Source organism: Eurosta solidaginis, chromosome 1 (assembly GCF_040869045.1).
Source record: "Eurosta solidaginis isolate ZX-2024a chromosome 1, ASM4086904v1, whole genome shotgun sequence".
Lineage (NCBI taxonomy): Eukaryota > Metazoa > Arthropoda > Insecta > Diptera > Tephritidae > Eurosta > Eurosta solidaginis.
The window spans coordinates 302272879-302293413 of record NC_090319.1 but is presented as its reverse complement, the minus strand read 5'-3'; the positions used below and the strand labels follow the sequence as shown (position 1 = coordinate 302293413).

Below are 20535 nucleotides of genomic sequence, written 5' to 3'. Positions count from 1 at the left end.
CTGAAATTGCTGCGTAGAAAATTAGTACTCCTAAATTTCAATACGCATTATACTCAGATGCAACTGAAATATGTGTCTGTGTTTCACCTCTACACTAGCTCTATGTATTGCACCTATAAATGGTGTGTGCCCACTATTCACCGCAACCGATTATACACAGACATACAACAGAGGTTTGTGGTCTCCGCTTTTCGGTACGCCATGTTCTGTAGCTAGTTATTTAATCACTGCCGCTAGATGGGTCTCCTAAACAGTATCTAAACGCGGATAGGGTTTTTTTTTTACCGGGAAACGTAGACATATATACGTGTAAAAAAACTCGGCTAATGTTGCTTTTCACGGCAATTGAACCCACGACCTTCGGTGTGGTAGGTGAGCACGTTACGACCACATCACATCGGATGCCATATAATTATATATATATATGTATGTATGTTTTGAAATCCGGATGTTCTTGTCTCTCAATCAGATCATCAAAAGAAATAGAGGAAATAACGAAGTAGAATGAAAAGGAATTTTTAAGATATTGCGATAAAAAATAAAAAAATTCCCATTTCTTATAGTAATAACATTAGGCTTTAAAATGACTACTTTTCAATCCGACTTTTACTTCGTTTGTTAACGGTTTTTAGTTTATGATTAATAATATTTGTAAAATTGATTTTATCAGAAGTGAGCGGTGCCACGCCCATTTTCAAACAATTTTTTCAGATTTTTATCAAGAGTCTTAATATCAGTCCACACATCGAATTTCAACATTCAAGGTGTACTATTTACTGAATAATCAGGTTTTTGTGTTTTCCAACATGTTATATGTATACATAAAATGTGGGCGTGGTTATCATCCGATTTCGTTCGTTCTAAAAGGAAATGGGAGATGCACGCGTTATATGGTTTCCTATACCAAATTTCAATAAGATATCTCAATAATTACTAAAGTTATCGTGATCACAGGCAGACGGACGGACATGGCTAAATCAATACCTTTTTTCATGAAAGTCTATATTTATCTCGATTCGTTTATGCCGTTTCGATCAACCGTTATGTTATCAAAGTTAATATACAAATTTAAGCAAAAATTTTCAACCTTGTAGATAAACGCAAATCGATTATTGTCCCCCATGCGCTAATATAGCTAAGGGTAAGAACAGAGTGGGCGCTGATGCCGAGCGGAGCCGAATCGAGCTTATTTTCATGCGAGAAGGAAATTTGTATATAACACAGTGAATGCGAGAATCAGCGCTAAAATACTGTTTATTCCATGTGTTTTGCTTTTATGTAATTTAGTCTTGTTGTTCATTTGTATTTATAAAATTGCTGTACACGGTAATGGATTCATCCGATGAAGAGTATTTTGCTTCTCCTAGTGTGATTAATGCAATTATTAACACAAAAGAATTTGGAAAACATCCAATTACACTAAAAAAAAATTTTCACTTATTATTTGATCGATATCCATTTTTTATTTTTAAACCATTGAAAAGCACGAATTCACGCTAAAAAGCAAACATCAACAATGCAAACAAGCACTGATGACCTGATACGAAACATTCATTCTCTCTCAATTCGATTCCAAGAATGGGTCTTGAAGTTCATTCGATTGTAAACAATGGTTCATTCGATTGTAAACAAAAGTTCATTCGTTTCCAAGAATGGGTCTTGAAGATCAGATGCCTATAGAGTTGCATAAAATACGCCAAAAAAAACTTCAAGAAATCCGTTCGGTTTCATTATTTTCAAATAAATCAGCAAGTGAGCTCATAAAAACTTACTAAAATGTATAAAAAAGGCAAAGTTTTGTAGAAATATTTTGTGGTAGGTAAGTGAAAAAATATGAAATAATATATTTCAATTGCGTTGCTTTGCTTTGTTGCTCTGGCACCGCCATAAGATAACAATGGACGGCTGGCCCCTTTTTTCACTTTGATGCGACCAAAAAGTTTAAGTACATACATACATATGTTATCCACATACAATAAAAAAGCACAATTTATCTCAGCTGTCAAAAATGGAATGTCGCAACGCTCCACAAAAACGTGGCCTTTATGCATCCATTTACATCAATGCGAAGACTAAGAAGCTGACTTTTTCACCAATCGAAAGTAGCTAGCAAAACCCGTTTCGTGAGCAGCCCTTCGATGAAAGGTGTTGTCACAGATAAATTTATCACGGGTGAAAAAGAGTTATTTTTTCTTCGGATTTGTAATCCTGACAAAAAATCGAGTTTTTTGATATCACATTTGACAATCTTGAGTAAGTTTTCGGTGAAAATCATAAATTAAACCTTTACCATGTAAAATACCCAAAGAGTTTCCTGAAATGCCTGAATTTGATTTTGAGTATGATGGCATCTATAGCCAATGTTATAAAAAATGCACATTTTCACGTGCTCTCAGAGAGCGAGAAGTTTCATATCAGGTCATCAGTGCAAACAAGCGCGCAAAACGCTTTGAAACTGTTTTCTCGCACTCATCGGCTTTGCGCTCTGCTCTTGTCGGCGTTAACTGTGTTAAGCATCAGTTACCCACGAACGTACGTAGAAAAAACGTGTCAGCTGACACGACCTAACTTGTGAGTGTGCAATGCAAAAATTTTTGAAGATAAAGATGTTGCATGCGCGAACTTCAGTGGAAAGCAGCGGAGCTTCACAAAATTTTAGTAGGTCACTTCCACCACACCAAAAATTTTAACAGTATTTTTAACATAATCTAAGCACACAAAATACACCGATTGTAGTTCTAAAGTGTAAAAATGTAAATTCTGAACACATTAGCTGAATAAAAAGTGTACAAATAATTGTTAAATAATAAATACAGACAGTGGTAGTCTAAAAAATTCTGCTGTGGTAAGTGGTGAATGTGACGTACTAGAATTTTGTGAAGCTTGCTTTACACTATTTTTCGTCCCTGTAATGTCTCTATGTTAATATTGCCTCTGGTGCAATGTAAACGAAAACTCACCGGCGTTCAACGTACGTAGCCCGGAACGTAGAAATCAAATCAATTTTGATTTTTTCCGTAAGAACGTGTCAGATGATCGCACTCTCACATGACAGAGTTGCCTATTAAATATTTTGTGTGCTATGTTTGGACCGTTTGCAGTTAATATACAAAACGGCCTAATGATTGTTTCAAATTTTGTTGAAAAATATCGAAATTATTATATGAAATTGCAGGTTACAAATAAATGAACTAGAAATTCTTATTCAGTATTTGTTTCTGCCATTTACACCATGGAAAATTGTAATTCCAAAAGTTGATGTTTGCATAAGCAATGCATGCAAACTGGTCAATGGCAACAGTGCTTTGATGTAAACAATATACACACAAATATGTTATGTACATATACACAGACGAATACATTGATTCCTACGGACTAGAGGGTTCGCTCAAACGTGTTTCGTACGACAAACATCCGTACGTACGACACACGTCGGTGCATAACTGACGCTTTATGCACAAGCTTATTTGTATTGACTTGTATGTAATCAGTTTTATCGCACTGACAATCTTTATCACGCTGCCAATCTCAGCTCGGTTTTCAGCGCACACTCTGTTCTTATCCTAAGACGAATGTCGTTAAAAAAGTTAGTATATTCGCTGCGGCCACCGCGATATGGTGTTGGCGTGCTCCGTTCAACACACCGAAAGTCCTGGGTTCAAGTCCCGGGCAAAGCCACATCAAAAATTTGGAAACAAGTTTTCCGATTAGAAAAAAAAAGTTTCCTAAGAGGGGTCCCTCTTCACAGTGGAAGCTTGGCCTAATATCTCCTCGGACCTTAATTGCTCCAAGTACTTTTGAAACCATTTCAAACTAGCTACTACTACTACTACTACTACTACTACTACTACTGCTATAAACTAGCATGTGTTAAGCCTCTAGGAAACTACTATAGCTATATTCTTATTACGGTCGATTCATTCTTCTACTAAATACTATTAACGAGTTATTTCTATGTTCAGCTGCCATCTTCCCTCTAATTGTGCTGCTTTTTGCTGGTGGTTGGTCGGATCGGTACAACAAGCGAAAGCCATGTATGATAATGCCCATTATAGGCGAGTTTCTATCGTTTACATGTAAGTGTACTTTGGTATCTTTTTATGAGTATGTAACTACATTTAATTTCAAAATTAAACATTTTAAAATACTTGTTATTTGTTCTCACACATTCTTCACTTCTAAAACAAAAGAATTTCTCTCAAAAGAAACAAACTTGTTTGAATTTAGTTTTTTCTTTCCGTTAATTTGTAATCTTACTTTTCCCATAAAGTGGAATTGAAATTTTGAGTTTCATGCTTTAAAGTCTTCAAGTTGAAGTTCGGCCGTATCATATATCAAAAATGTTTACTCCTCAAGGTCTACTTATATCGGCTATATTTTTCGACTCCCTTCCAATGGAATTTGGTGCTTACTGTGAGGCGATCGTGCCGGCATTATTCGGTGGACTAACATTTTGCTTAATGGCTGTTTACAGTTATATAACAATAGCAACACCAGAGGAGGATCGCATATTTAGGTAACTTTCGATTTTCGCATGACTCATTTATCTCATATAACATTTCTTGGGTGCTGCCGATAGATTTATACAACGAGCTTTATAAGCCATTGATATTCCAATGCTTACTTATTATAATGATCAAGAAAGATTTATTTATTTGAATAAATATTCTTTTATAACATTTCAGATTTGGTATATTTGCAATGTTCATCACAGCAGTACCTTTCATTGGTCAACCCATAAGCGGTATTCTATTCCAACAATTAGGTTATGTCTGTGAGTTTGAAACAAATTGTTGTTTTTTTTCCTTTTTAACAATACTACATATATATTTCAGTATCGTTCGGTATGGCCGCTTCGTTCCAAATAATTGCCATACTATATATCATTTTCTTCATTGAAGAAGTAAAACCTGCACCAAAATCGGATGCAAAAGTTGTAGCGGATGCTCCACCACCTTTACCCACACATGGCCCACCATCGCTAAGCGCTGGCTCTGAAAATTTAGCTTACGAACAAACGAGTATTGATGAAGTGGATAGAGCGAAAAATGTTAGTTTTGAATTGAGCTCACAACTAAATGCTACGAATAAGGCAGCACAGCATTCTCCAAACATTGAGCCCGCTAGGCGTTCATTTTTTCGTGAGTTTTTCGATCCTACGTTGGTGGTAGATTGCCTGAAATTTCCACTGATAAAACGCCCCAACCACGGAAGGATGTTACTAATTTTGCTAATCATTGCTTACTTCTTAACGTTGGGACCAGCGACAGGTATGACCGAAATACGTTCCCCTTCTTTTCTTAAAAGCTTTATTTAACTATTTTATTTTGAATATTGTAGGAGAGAATGACTATTGGTATCGTTATACGCTGATCAAACTCAATTGGAACGGAAATGATTTTAGTTTTTTCTTCACATTTTCTTCAGCTGCTGCATTAATTGGTAACTAAATTTGTACTAATTTTAAACTCAGTTCTAGATTAGAGTAAGAAACGAAGAACCTACCGCTTTCTAATACTACAAGATGGAGGATGGATTGAAGGCGAAAATACTTTATGCGTTGACCGAGATAATTTAAGTCTCACTGCGAGACTCCCCGAGTGTAGATCTCCCTTCTTCTTGAAGGGCTAGCCAGTAGAACCTCCCTCGTATCTGGCACAGCATTTAGCACTACATCGAGTATGGGTGCGCATTACGTGCCTCACATAGTTGCTGACTTTATAAGATCTGTCGCTTCGGCAGGTCATGTTATTGATGACACTGCACGGGAATAGGTCACCTCTCCCTCCTACCCTTCTTCGATGTTGGGCGAAGTGCTCTAATTCGAAAAAGGTTTGAAAATCCGCAGTACAGAAAATTCGGGATTTCGATCTTACTTCTTCTGTGGAGATATTTGGGTAAGTAATCAGAAACTCGATCAGGCAAAAGTCGGATTAAAGGGGTTGATAAGCGCAACAGAAAGCTTTATAGCTCAAAGCTTTCGCAACCCCATTGTCAACTTCACCTACGCGAGGGGAATCCTATTACAAATATGAGTGTATTTTACACATATTTAGCAGGCGAGGCTCTGGCGACCCCAAGTTTCTAATGAAACTAGGGGTGGGAGGGCGTTATAGGCATATAAGGTTTATTAATCGTTCCCGAGATGGTCAGGCTAGTGCCTTGATGGTGCTTTGTTGTTGGAACGTACCGGATCTATATGCGGCAAAGGACCATCAACATCGATAACACTCCCAAAAGCCTTTGGGGAGTGTATTTATCGTTAATACAATTACAACAACATCAGGCAAAAGTCCACCTCTCCATTTGGTGGTTCAGTTCAGGAATAACTTCCCTGGCTCACTTTCCATTGTTGTTGCCAGCGTCGAATCGGTTTTTCTCGCGCCTTTATGGCAACAGAAGCTCTACTCACTTTCGATCCGCTGTCGTATATTGCTTTTTTTCTTCCGCGGGAAAGTTAACCCGTTATGACTCCCGATTAAGGTAGGAGCGGTATGTGTTTTATTGTTACGAATATTAGAAACACTAAGGGGTACTGCCATCTCTAAGCCGATGCTAAGCAAAGCCTTGTATGCACATCCATAAATCAATAATTATGTATCACATAAACGAATCAATCATGTCTACACATATGTACATACACGCAGCTGAGAAGCAGCGCACAACCACATGCATATATCTAAGATACTCCCGAAAGTATGCAATGAGAGAAGCTTTAAAATCGTGCAATTGTAGTTACAGCTGAGAAATTTGATAGCTCATGGCCAACTAGTAGATTCTGGAAATGGAAGCGCCTAGAAGATGCAAACGATGAAATCAGAGAGTATAAAAGGCAACAACAGTACAGGCACAATAATTCAGTTTTGATTAAGACGCTATCTGGCGAGCAAAAACAGTATTATTTATTGTGATGAACTTTAATGAAGGCCATTTTTCCATTATTCAATATTGGAGTTATTTATTCAACAGTTTAGTGATTCGAACTTAGCAGAAGATTTCAAATAAGGAGAATTGCAAGTAAATTCGTAACACTATGTTTCATTTCATCCGGCCAGATTTCTGCACCGTAAACAAGTATAGAAACAGAGGCTGGTGCAAGCAGCTTCCTTGTACATGACTTTGGAACGCCTGTGTTCGCCAATAATCTACTCAGATTAGGTATTGTGTGCGCAGCCATTACGCAGCTTACTGTCTAGCCTCATCTCCAGATAATTCGTTGGAATGCGTCTTTCTAATTGATGGTCCCCAACCGTCATATTCCTATTAGAGGGAATCCGCCTCTTCCTGAGGATGACGATCTGCGTTTTTGCTGTTGCTAGCCGGTGCCTGTGATCAGCCATCCAAATATTTAACGTGCGCAAGGTTTGGTTTAGTTTTGAGTTGTGCCAGTTCGCACCTTCGTGCTGTTATCACAGCTGCCACGTCTCTGCAAAAAGGAGAGGAAGGTGCTTTCTGGCAATCGACAGGACTGTCGCAAGAAATCGGTACCGAGCTCTGCCCGCTACGCTTCTTATCTTAACCTTTCATTGACCGTGAGTGGTTTCACACATTAGGTACTGTCCCTGAGGAAGTCCCTTAAGATTTAAGCATGTCGTTCCACCTGGTTGATTTAAAAGCGTTTTTAACGTCCAGCGTGACCAGCAAGGCTATCGGTATTGCTCTGTGGTACGCTATCTGGGATGCTATGGCATCCATAGAGAAGTGCCTTCTCTGGAAACCATGCTGTCGACGAGACAGTTCTCCAACATCCCCGAATGTTCCCGTGAGGCGTTGCTTCGAAGGCCTTCGATCAAATTGCATGCAGTGTCAAGAACGCACAGTGGGTGGTAAGACGATGGAGCGTTGGGGCCTTTTTTTACGGGAGGGGGGTCTGTTTAGATCCGTACCACACTGGTGCTGCGTATAGTATTGTAACGAATTTGCTGCAAATCCTCTTATTTGCAATCCTCTGCTAAGTTCGAATCACTAAACTGTTGAATAAATAACTCCAATTTGTAATAATGCAAAATGGCCTTTATTAAGGTACTTCACAATACACTCAAACTGTGCAACGAATAGCTTGCTTAATAACCACACTGATTGATAGCTCAATGAAACTCTACTATTCAAAATAATACTGCTATTGCTCGCTAGATATCGTCTTAATCGCAACTGCTTGACAACTCAAATCAAACTGAATTACTTCTTACTCGCTTGCCCCGCTTTTATAGTTTACGCTGCATACTTCTAGGCTCTTCGATTTCCAGAACTTACTAGTTGTTTCGGATACAAAATCGCCAGCCACAACTACGTGCACAAATTATTGCTCTCTCTTGTGACAACTCAGATAAGATATATGCATGTGTTTGTGCATTGCCGCTCCGCTGCTCGTATACGTACATATGTGTAGACGCAATTATTTATTCGTTTATGTAGATACATAAAGATTGAATTATTTATGTGAATGTTTGTAGTTTACAGTCTCTCGCGCGCACATAGGCATATAAGTAAATGCATCTGTGTGACATCTCTCTGGGCTGCCTTATATATGTGTATACTTGATTTAATTATTAACGTAAATACTGCTTGGCATGGCCTTAGCATCGCCTTAGTGATGGGATAATTTAGTGATGCTAATATCCGTGACACTGCCCTCCACCTAAGTCTGATCGTCCCGATCAGACAAATCTCTCGATCTAAACTTTGCTAGCCTTTCCAAATGGACCACCTTCATTTTGGTTCGTGGTTTACCGATGGTTTGTATGCGGTACACTACATCGTTGATCCGTTTTACAACTTTGTATGGGCCTTCCCAATTACACTGCAATTTCGGGGACAAACCTTTTTTACGTTGTGGGTTGTATAACAGCACCAAATCTCCTTCCTGAAAACCTTCTGAATTAATTGCTTTATCATATCTGGCTTTCATCTTGTCGCTCATAATCTTTGTTAGTTGCCTTATCAGATCATGTATTTCTCTTAGCTCTTCTTCCAAATCACTAGTGGATTTCCTGACATTTCTCTCCGAATTGGCATCTATCCCAAACTTCAAATCAGCTGGCAGTCTAAGGTCATTGCCAAAAATTACTTTTGCAGGGGTTTGGCCCGTTGTCTCATGCACTGCTGATCGGTAAGCCATCAAGAATAATGGTATGCGGGTATCCCATTCTTTATGGTACTTGTCCACTACTTTCCTTAAGTGCTCCTCCAATGTTCTATTGAATCGTTCTACCATACCACCGGATTGAGGATGCAATGCAGTTGTCCGTGTTTTTCGAATGCCCAATGACTTACACATTTCCTGGAACACAGCTGATTCGAAATTCCTGCCTTGGTCAGAATGTAACTCCATTGGTACACCATACCTTGCAACCCAATTGTTTATAAACACTTCTGCTACCGTTTCCGCTTCTTGATTTGGGATTGGGTATACCTCTGGCCATTTGCTGAAATAATCCATAACTACCAGTACATATTTGTTTCCGCCGTTGCTAGTAGGAAATGGACCGGCGACATCCATAGCGATCCTTTCAAATGGCGCACCTGAGTTATATTGCTTCATCTGGCCACGACTTCGTGTTCTGGGCCCTTTCGCTCTGCTGCAAACCTCGCAGTTCGCAATCCACTCAGTGACCGACTGACGGCAACCAACCCAATAGAATCTCTGTTTAATCTTCTCGAGCGTCTTCGTGATTCCAAGATGACCTCCGCTTGGACCATTATGCAGCTCTCTGAGCACATCAGGAATCCCCTTTCTGGGAACAACTATCAGTTTATTCTTGTATTTACCATCCTCACTCTCCCATACTCGATGAAGGCAACCGGATATCAATTCTAAACTGTTCCACTGTGCCCAATATGACTTCGCAATGGGACTTTCTGCTGACATCTCTTCTCTGTTTGGTCTTTCATTTCGTTCGAGCCTTTGCATAACACGTGACAGATCTGCATCTTCTAGCTGGCACTTTCTTAGCTGTTCCTTGTCCCATTCATCTGTACATGTTATAGTCATTAGCCGGACAGCTATAATGTCTTCTTTAGTTTCGGCTTTTGAACAGTGCTTGCATTCCAAACTACATGGTCTTCGTGACATTGCATCGGCATTTCCATGGGTACTACCTTTTCGATGCTCAATGGAAAAGTCATAGCTTTGTAGTCGCACGATCCACCGTGCCAATTGTCCTTCCGGATTACGGAACTGCAGTAGCCATTTTGAAGCTGCGTGATCTGTCCTGACACGGAATCGCTGGCCGTAGAGGTATTTGTGAAAAGGTTTAACGCACTCTACCAATGCCAACAGCTCTCTCCGCGTAACGCAGTAGTTCCTCTCTCGTTTTCCAATCGAACGGCTGTAATATGCAACTACCTTCTCCTGTCCATCGACCAGTTGTGATAAAACGCCTCCTATAGCATATCCACTCGCATCTGTATCTAGAATAATTGTTGCTCCTGGAATCGGATATGCTAACATTGGAGCAGTGCACAAACGCTCCTTCAATGTTTGGAAAGCCACTTCTGGCTCCTTCTTCCATTCAAAAGCTTTATTTTTTCTTGTAAGCTCATGGAGGCTATGGGCTACGCTGGAAAAATGTTGTACAAATCGGCGGTAATATGTGCACAGCCCAAGGAAACTTCTTAATTCATGTAGGTTCTGTGGTCTTGGCCAATCCTTTACAGCCTCTATCTTTTCGTTCGCAGTGCAGATGCCCTCTGTCGTTACCTTGTGACCCAAATAATTTACTTCCTTTTTAAACAGCGCACACTTTTTGGGACTTAACTTCAGACCAGCGCCAGCTATTCTTTGGAAACTTCCTCCAAGTTCTTAAGATGTTCATCGAAATTCTTGCCCAATACGATGATGTCGTCCAGGTACACCAAGCATGTTTTCCAATGTAGTCCTTTCAATACCTGATCCATGAGTCTCTCGAAAGTAACTGGTGCATTACATAGTCCAAAGGGCATTACTGTAAATCGCCAAAGACCATCTCCGACGCTGAAGGCTGTTTTCTCTTTGTCTTCCTCCTTTACCTCCACTTGCCAGTAGCCGCTTTTCAAGTGCAGTGTGGAAAACCATTTCGTACCAGAGAGTGAGTCCAGAGTGTCGTCAATTCTTGGCAATGGGTAGCTATCCTTTTTCGTAATGTCATTCAACTTCCGGTAGTCCACGCAAAACCTCATTTTTCCATCCTTCTTCTTTACAAGTACTACCTGTGAGCTCCAGGGACTAGCTGATGGTTCGATGACGCCGCTGTCGCTCATTTCTTGTATAATTTGACTCACAACTTGCCGCTTCGCCAGTGGAACACTACATGGAGCTTGACGGATCGGCCTCGCATCTCCAGTGTCAATTTGATGTTTCACAACGTTGGTGCGACCTGGTTTAGAACCATCCTGGTCAAATATGTTCGCGTACTTTAGGAGCAGTTGTTTTGCCTTACTCTGATATGCTTCCTCTAGCCCCTGCGTCCATGCCGTGATGTCATTCGAAAGATTAGTATTACTAGCTGAAACGTGTTCCTGGAGCTGTTCACAGTTAATAACTACTTCAGCCTCTTGGAATCTTCCAAAAATAGCTCCTTTAGTCAGTTTGAGTGGTGAATTGAACTCATTGAGTACTCTTACCGGAACACGTCCATATTGTTTTGTCATAGCCAGGGTTTTTCCTACAAGTATGTTCAGTGCTGATTTGTTTGCTGCTTCGACAACCCACAATTTGTTTGTCCCACAATCTCCATCAACCTTTGCCCAGATGACTGCTTCGGATTTTGGTGGTATTCGCTGACTCTCTTCCACCAGCACTCGTTTACTGCTGTAGCCTCTCTCGTAGCCGAAATTAAGTGGTACATCCATGTTCTTATATCGCATCGTCTTGCTTTGCATGTCGATCTTGATGCCCTGGTCGATTAAGAAGTCCACTCCAATTATGATTTCATCAACAATATCTGCCACTATAAAATTGTGTACTACCGTGACGTTCCCAATTGTGACTTCACATGATACTTCTCCTAGAACCGTGCTGTCTTCTCCAGTGGCTGTACGCAATCTTGCTCCATGCAATGGTGTTATCTTCTTGTTGACTAAATCCGCTCGAATGATGGAATGAGATGCACCCGTATCTACAGTCAGTAAACGTTCCTTTCCATCCACATGTCCTCCGACAGTAAGATTGTTTGACCTTCTTCCAATTTGTGAGATAGAGATTATGGGGCATTCAATTGAGGGAGCCAGCTGTCGCCCCTTGCGGCTGACTCGCTTTAGTTTAACGATTGAGTGGACTTGGAGATTTGCTCATCTCCTTCAGCTCTGCGTTTACGGCCATTGGAGCTATTGGGACCGGTGCTGCAATGTCGTGCAATATGACCTGGGTTGCCGCACTTGAAACATTTAATAACTCCGGCATTTTTCTGTTGTGATCCCTTCAGTGCTTCCAAAATTGTGTCTACCCATTCTGGCCTTTCTACTTCTACACGATGAGCCTTATATGCTGGTTTACTTAATAGGGAGGCAGTTTCCTGGGTCAATGCATGTGATACCGTTTTAGCAAATGTTTGCTTTGGGTTTGCGTATGTGGCTCGCTTCGTTTCGACGTCCCGTATGCCATTTATAAAGCTCTGAATCTTCACTCTTTCCGTGTATTCCACGGGTGCATCCGCATTTGCAAGATGAGCCAATCTTTCAATGTCCGAAGCAAACTCCTGCAAAGTCTCGTTAGCTTTTTGGTAGCGGCTTTGCAATTCTATTTGAAATATCTGTTTCCTGTGTTCGCTTCCGTATCGCCGTTTTACAGCAGCCATCAATGCGTCATAACTGTTCCGTTCGTACTCTGGAATAGTCTGTAAGATTTCGCCAGCTGGTCCTTTCAATGCTACGAAGAGTGCGGCAACTTTATCTTCCACATTCCAGTTGTTCACTGCTGCGGTCTTCTCAAACTGTAGCTTAAAGACCTGGAAAGGAACAGAACCGTCAAAGGATGGTGTTTTTACCTTTGGATTACTCGCTGAAACTGCTGGACGTTTTAATTGTAACTGCTGAATCCGATCTTTCAAAGCATCCATCTCAGCTTCCATTTTATCTTGTCGTTCACTAAAACCCTCCAACTGCGATGATATGCGATCCTCTTGCGCTTTCAACTGCTGAGCCAACTGAGATATCATATATGTCTTCTGTTCTTCCAGTTGCGATGCCATATATGTCTTCCGTTCTTCCAGTTGAGATGACATTTGCGACGACATTTCTGAAATACGCGTTTCTTGTGCTTCGATCTTTGATGTTATTTCTGACGACATTTCTGCAATATGCGTCTTCTGTGATTCTAGTTGTGATGCCATTTGTGACGACATTGATGCTACTGTCGATGTTTGTGCAGATATTGCAGCCAATATCATGTTCAAGTCTGTGCTCGTAACTGTCTGCGATGTTTCGTTTTCCTCTTCAATTTTTGTTGTCTCCTCGCCATCAAGATGAAAGACATACTCTTCCACATCAATTCCTTCTGCTTCCATTGCCTCTCGTAGCCGTGCCTGAAGTTCGAGTTTAACGCCGCTTGTATTCAATCCACGGCTCTCCAACTCCTTCTTCAGTTGCTGGATCTTCAATTCACTGAACTTTGCCATGTCCTTGTTGTCTTCTGGAATTTATTCAACAATTCCTCTTCTGACATCAATTGTAACGAATTTGCTGCAAATCCTCTTATTTGCAATCCTCTGCTAAGTTCGAATCACTAAACTGTTGAATAAATAACTCCAATTTGTAATAATGCAAAATGGCCTTTATTAAGGTACTTCACAATACACTCAAACTGTGCAACGAATAGCTTGCTTAATAACCACACTGATTGATAGCTCAATGAAATTCTACTATTCAAAATAATACTGCTATTGCTCGCTAGATATCGTCTTAATCGCAACTGCTTGACAACTCAAATCAAACTGAATTACTTCTTACTCGCTTGCCCCGCTTTTATAGTTTACGCTGCATACTTCTAGGCTCTTCGATTTCCAGAACTTACTAGTTGTTTCGGCTACAAAATCGCCAGCCACAACTACGTGCACAAATTATTGCTCTCTCTTGTGACAACTCAGATAAGATATATGCATGTGTTTGTGCATTGCCGCTCCGCTGCTCGTATACGTACATATGTGTAGACGCAATTATTTATTCGTTTATGTAGATACATAAAGATTGAATTATTGATGTGAATGTTTGTAGTTTACAGTCTCTCGCGCGCACATAGGCATATAAGTAAATGCATCTGTGTGTGACATCTCTCTGGGCTGCCTTATATATGTGTATACTTGATTTAATTATTAACGTAAATACTGCTTGGCATGGCCTTAGCATCGCCTTAGTGATGGGATAATTTAGTGATGCTAATATCCGTGACAGTATTATCGAACTGTTACTGTGGAAAATAGCTGACGAGTAGCTTCGTTCGGACAGGAGCGTTGGGGCCTGCTTTTCTATTTATGAGAGCCAGCCATTCTGTCTTCTATCTGATAGGAAAATTTATTTATATTTGTTGTCCAACATAAGTTCTGCGGAGTTATTTGCAAACAGCCTAATTGCCTCCGTGGGTCACCCGTCGGGCCATGGGGCTTTTCTAGGCTTCATAATGCGCAGGGTTAATTTAATCTCTGCTTCCTGGAGAGCCTTCTACCAATATTTCTATGTTTGACAGAACTGTGTGAACAGCATCCACACTATAATTTTCTGTTTTCTCGTTTTCGTCGTCTTTTTAACTTCGAAAAAAAATTATAATTGACTAAAAATTAATTGTTGAGTTTCAAAGAACTAAACTTCCGTAGAGTTACGAGCTGCAGATATCTCCATAGCCACAATGGTGAACATTTAATAAATGTAAACCCCATAACCCGGTCCAGAGTCAGGCTTAGTTTCAGTAGTGATGACTCTGGAATATGTTAACCCTAGCTAAAACCGTTTATCGCCAATACTTAAACTTTTTTCGTTAATGTTATAATTATTATTATTTTTTAATGTATGTTTAGCTTAATGTCTTTTTATGAAATACTAATTAAAATAATCGTTTAAGGCACTTTCATTGGTACGGCAATATTAAGCAAATGGTTGAAATTTGCCGACTCATCTATTGGAATATTATCGGCATTAGCTATCGTGGTCTCCCGAATATTATTCGTAAGTTCATCTAGATTTTTTATTTCTGAATTTTTACATGTTATGTACCTAAGGCGGCCACCATGGTGTGATGGTAGCGTGCTCCGCCTACCACACCGTATGCTCTGGGTTCACACCCCGGGCAAAGCAACATCAAAGTTTTAGAAATAAAGTTTTTCAATTAGAAACAAAATTTTCTAAGCGGGTTCGGCCCTCGGCAGTGTTTGGCAAGCGCTCCGAGTGTATTTCTGCCAATGAAAAGCTCTCAGTGAAAACTGATCTCCCTTGCAGATGCCGTTCGGAGTCGGCATAAAACATGCAGGTCCCGTCCGGCCAATCTGTAGGGAAAATCGAGAGGAGCACCACGCAAATTGGAAGAGAAACTCGGCCTTAGACCTCTTCGGAGGTTATCGCGCCTTACATTTATTTATTTATTTTATTTTTATGTACCTATGTATGAACATCCTTTCATAATCTATTTTCAGGCCTTCGCCAAGGACACAAAATCATTTTACGCTGCTGGTGTTGTTGATATGTTTGTGAGTTTACGTGTAATCGCAATTAAAACTATTGGTTCAAGCATTGTCGATGGCGAAGAATTGAGTAAGTTCATAGGTTTCCTACTTTAAAGCCCCGTCACATAAGCAGTTTTTCATATAGATGAGTTTAGCTCAATCTTATACATTATGAGTAGATTGCACGTATTTTTATGGAGCACGGTAAATTGAGATACATTGGCGTCATCTGACAAGAAAAAGTAGCCAACTTGCAAATTTTGTTGCAAGCAAAGCATAAGAAGAATAATTCGACATTTGATTTGGCAAAGGGTTTTGGCACACTTTGCAAGTGAAATTTTTATTTTTCCCACTCCTTGGTAACTTTTCTACCATTTTTCGCAATTAAAATCTATAATATAACAAAGGAGTACGACACAAAATATGTTAGCAATTATTTCTGTTGTATATATACATAGGGAGAATGTTTATAAAAGTGCTTCGCAAAATTTTGTATATGAATGGGCAAAGCCAAATAATCTTCAATTGCCAAGTCTGAAGTTCCTTCATGTTTACAAATGCAATATCTTGGGTGATTGTGGCGATGTTACTGGGGAATGGTGCCCCCCATAAATTCAGAAAGCAAAAATTCAGAAACAAATTTTTTCAGAAAACATTAGTCAGAACCCTTTTTTCAGAAAGACAAAATTTAGAGGTCAAAACTCAGAAGTCAAATCTCAGAAGTCTAATTTCAGAAGTCAAATTTCATAAGTCAAATTTCATAAGTCAAATTGCAGAAGTGAAAATTCAGAAGTCAAATTTCAGAAGGCAAAATTCAGAAGTCAAAATTCAGAAAGTAAGCAAACGACAGAAAACACATTAAATTCTTCTCAAAATTTAAAAACGTTTATTTCTTTGGAAGGAATTATATATAAAGAAAAAGTAGTACAATCTATAATTTTGAATTGTATGCAATAGCAATCATGTAATTAATTAATTTTTTTTCGCGTTTATCTTTTTCAAATGAATTTACAATTTTTGTTGTTATGATTTGTAAGATCGCGGGTTCGAATCGAGCTCAAAGCCTAACAATAATTATTTTATCATTATTATTGTTACGATACATTTTTTCTCAATTAAAAAAATTTTAAATTAGAATAGATGAAAATAAAAAAAATTGAAAACTGCCAAAGCTCGTTGTATGGATCCATTTCGGGAACTGCTAAATTCCTTTATCGGCAACGTTTAGGCGCCTTTGCTATAACCATTCAGTTATCACAGCGGATGTTTGTTTGTCTTCATTATTTCTACTTCTATTTTGGTTCTTGCCAATTGATATTCACAGCACTGCGACATCTGTTGCAGAATGGATATGAAAATTGGAATTGTTTAATTGCAATGATGACATAATGCCATATTTTATTGACACTTTTTCCCCGTGCTCTGATGTATTAACAATTTTTGTTGTTTCAATTAAGAAAAAATGTATCATAACAATAATAATGATAAAATAATTAAGTGTTGGGGCTTGAGCTTGATTCAAGCCCGCGATCTTTTGAATTTACAGTATTAAAAAAACGAAGTCTTTATATTTTTTCTTGCGTTTCCGATATGACTCACCTACAGCTGAAAATTGCTGCAGTTTTCTTTCCATTATTGCCTGTTCGTTTTTTATTTTATTTATGCAATTAAATATGTTAGGGTGTGTCCCAAACGCACCTCTAATATCGTTGTGCCACCTTTGGATAGAATTATTTGTACGGACTTCACCCAATTTGGTGATATTATACATATTCCATAATTCGATTGAATATAACGCCTTCTTTCCACTTTGCTGTATTCCAGGCTGAAAAAAAATTCGGAAGTAAAATTTCAGAAGTTAAAATTCAGAAAGTAATCAGACAGCAAAAAAACATTAAATTATGCGCAAAATTTTATGTTTTTTTACTGTCTGATTACTTTCTGAATTTTGACTTCTGAAATTTTACTTCTGAAATTTGACTTCTGAATTTTGACTTCTGAAATTTGACTTCTGAAATTTCATTTCTGAATTTTTGTTTCTGAGTTTTGACTTCTGAATTTTAGCTTTCTGAAAAAAAGTTTCTGACTAATGTTTTCTGAAAAAATGTGTTTCTGTATTTTTGTTTTCTGAATTTATGGGGGAACCTACTGGAATGCATAAGCTTGTGTTACACGAATCTATATGAAATATTTCATTGTGCCGGTGCCTTTACTAAAAAAATAAATAAATTTATTCACAGGTAAAATGTACTCCATATTCGGCATAAGTGAACCGATTGGACAATTCATATTCCCGCCAATATTTAGTGTAATCTATCAGGACACCGTCGACTCATTCCCTGGCGCAATTTTTCTCTTTGGCGAAATATTTTATGTACCAAATGTGATTGTATTTGTGTAAGTTTAATTACAGCAGCGAATAGAAAAATGGCAGTGGCAATTTCTATAAACTTTATATATTTATTTTATAAATTAAAAAAAAAAAAATACTTCTTTGAATTTTGTAACTGAAAATGTGGAGATCCACACCGAAACGCAAAATTTATATATTTAAAAAAACCATTTTTAATGCAGATCCCTGCTACTTGCAGATTTCAATCGAATTTGTGAATGGCGTTTTTAAAAAAAGCAATCAAGTCTTCATTACGGTGAATTGAAACCATCTCTGGTTTCCACGGCGGTCGGTTCTATGTATCGGAGCGACTCGAAATACTTTTCCCGACCTAGAGCTGTCATTTCAGTGTAACCCCATTTAGTTTGTTGCGTCACATTTAAACTTTTTTTGCTTAGGAATTAAGCACATATGTAAGTACCAAAGTCTCTAATCCAGAGGTTGTATAATTTTTGCAACAATCTCATTTTCCTATTTATATGGAGATTCATATCAAAGCGACACATTTACACACTTTTTAATAGCTTATAATGGCTTAAAGGGCATATTAATTTAAAATACAATAAACCCCTCCATTTTTTTTTTTTTTAAGACAAACCTACGTCATATAAAAAAAACTTTCTTTTGGTATCAATGTTGACATAAACTTTCCCAATTTTCTCGACACTGCTTACGATATAAACAATTGTAACGAATTTACTGCAAATCTTCTTATTTGCAACCTTCTGCTAAGTTCAAATCACTAAACTGTTGAATAAATAACTCCAATATTTAATAATGCAAAATGGCCTTTATTAAAGTACTTCAGAAGAACACTGATACTTCACAAACAATAGCCTGCTTAAATGAAACTGATTCCCGCGCCTCTACTGTTGTCGCCTTTTATGCTGTCTGATTTCCTCGTTGCATACTTCTAGGCTTTTCCATTCCAGAACTTACTAGTTAGTTATCAGCTACAAAATCACCAGCCACAACTACGTTTATAGCTTCTCATATGCGCGTGAGTAATACTTGCACAAATTATTGCCCTCTCTTGTGAGCACCTCAGATAAAATATATGCATGTGTTTGTGCGTTGCTTCTCCGCTGGGTGTACGTACATATGTGTAGACATAATGATTGAATTATTGATGTGCATCAAGTCACTGCTTAGCATCGGCTTAGAGATGATAGTATCCCTTAGTTCTGCTAATATTCGTTGTATTAACTCTGGTGTGGACCTTCACAACTATGCAAACCCATGATAAAAACACAAGGTATAACCATTCTCTCTTCTGGTCGGCTCTGATTTTCGTTTTGAAGTTTTTGCGCAATTTAATATTTAAAAAACATTCTTCAAACAAAAGAAAATCCAAAAATAAACAAAGTTAAAAATTCAAATTAGTTTTTTTTTTTTTTTGAGAAAAAATATAAATACGTATGCAAGTCGAATTCAGTACCAGGTGTTGTTATCCCGACAGCTGATTGCTTCTTCTTGATTATTTTCCATACAACGCGTTGTACTACAACATGTCAGTTAATCGGAATCAATGAACATTTTCTTTTGGCTTGACATTCTTCTGCACGGCGGCTGAATTCGCTTTGCCACCACCTGGCATGGATTCGCCTTGTATGTATATGTACAATTGAAAAAATGAACTTCTTTCATTGAGGAAAAACGTTAATTATCTCATAAAATTTATGACATAAATGGTTATACCTCGTTGGTATTTTTATCAAATTTCGCAATTTTTTTTTCGAAGGGTGTTTAGATCTTCCTCTCAGCGCGTGGACATTTTGTTTTTTATATACGTATCATAATAAAAATTTTCTCGAACTAGTGAAGTCAAGTTTTTTTCTTTAAATATAGATTGAATTGACGAAATTAAAAAAAAAAAATTACCAATGCTATTTTTCTGTTCGTTCTGTACATATTTACAGAAGTCTTTGATCAGTGGATAAAGTAATCTGATTCAATCTTTACTGTTTTACAGGCTATGCTACATAATTTTACGCAGAAACAAAAACAAAACTAAAAAGGCATCTCAAGGAACTACCAATGGGAACGCTGCACCGGATTCTGAAATAACTAGTCTATAATTAATTTTTTTAAATTTATTACTGAGCAGATTATTTAAGTGATATGAAAAATAACAGTAACTTACCTATTTAATACCTATTTAATAAAGTTACATATTTTGTAGAAAATTTGCTTGGATTTTCTTAAACACGGTGTGAAATGTCTACAGTGGCTATGGCTTTTGTTTTATTTGATTTGACATTTAAGCTTCTGGCGCATTACATTTTTGACATAAACCCAAAGAATTACAAAAACAAAATACATGGTATGTTTGTTTGTATGTATATCGCCCTGCTGCCACCTTGTACGGTTTCACCATGGTCCATTGTATTTGCTAAAAATTGTATAAAACTACCTTTCCATCCGAATCCTATCAGGTACGTTGAGCAAGCAGTCCATAGGGCAGGCCTGGCCAGCTTGCTACTGTCAGGTTGAAGGTTCTTCACTGATGAAATTGTG

At 38.3% G+C, this 20535-nt stretch overlaps 1 protein-coding gene across 1 annotated transcript in view; it reads left to right on the top strand.

The window, feature by feature from the left end:
- The window catches only part of LOC137237533 (solute carrier family 46 member 2), a 41694-nt gene extending 21550 nt beyond the window's left edge, over positions 1 to 20144 (top strand). The window contains exons 3-11 of the mRNA XM_067761270.1: positions 3963 to 4076; positions 4357 to 4516; positions 4686 to 4774; positions 4836 to 5270; positions 5341 to 5442; positions 15029 to 15132; positions 15597 to 15714; positions 17867 to 18023; positions 19991 to 20144. Coding sequence (XP_067617371.1) covers positions 3963 to 4076; positions 4357 to 4516; positions 4686 to 4774; positions 4836 to 5270; positions 5341 to 5442; positions 15029 to 15132; positions 15597 to 15714; positions 17867 to 18023; positions 19991 to 20096 — 1385 coding nt within the window. The 3' untranslated portion in view covers positions 20097 to 20144. The remainder of the gene's footprint in view (positions 1 to 3962; positions 4077 to 4356; positions 4517 to 4685; positions 4775 to 4835; positions 5271 to 5340; positions 5443 to 15028; positions 15133 to 15596; positions 15715 to 17866; positions 18024 to 19990) is intronic.
- The last annotated feature ends 391 nt before the right edge of the window (positions 20145 to 20535 follow it).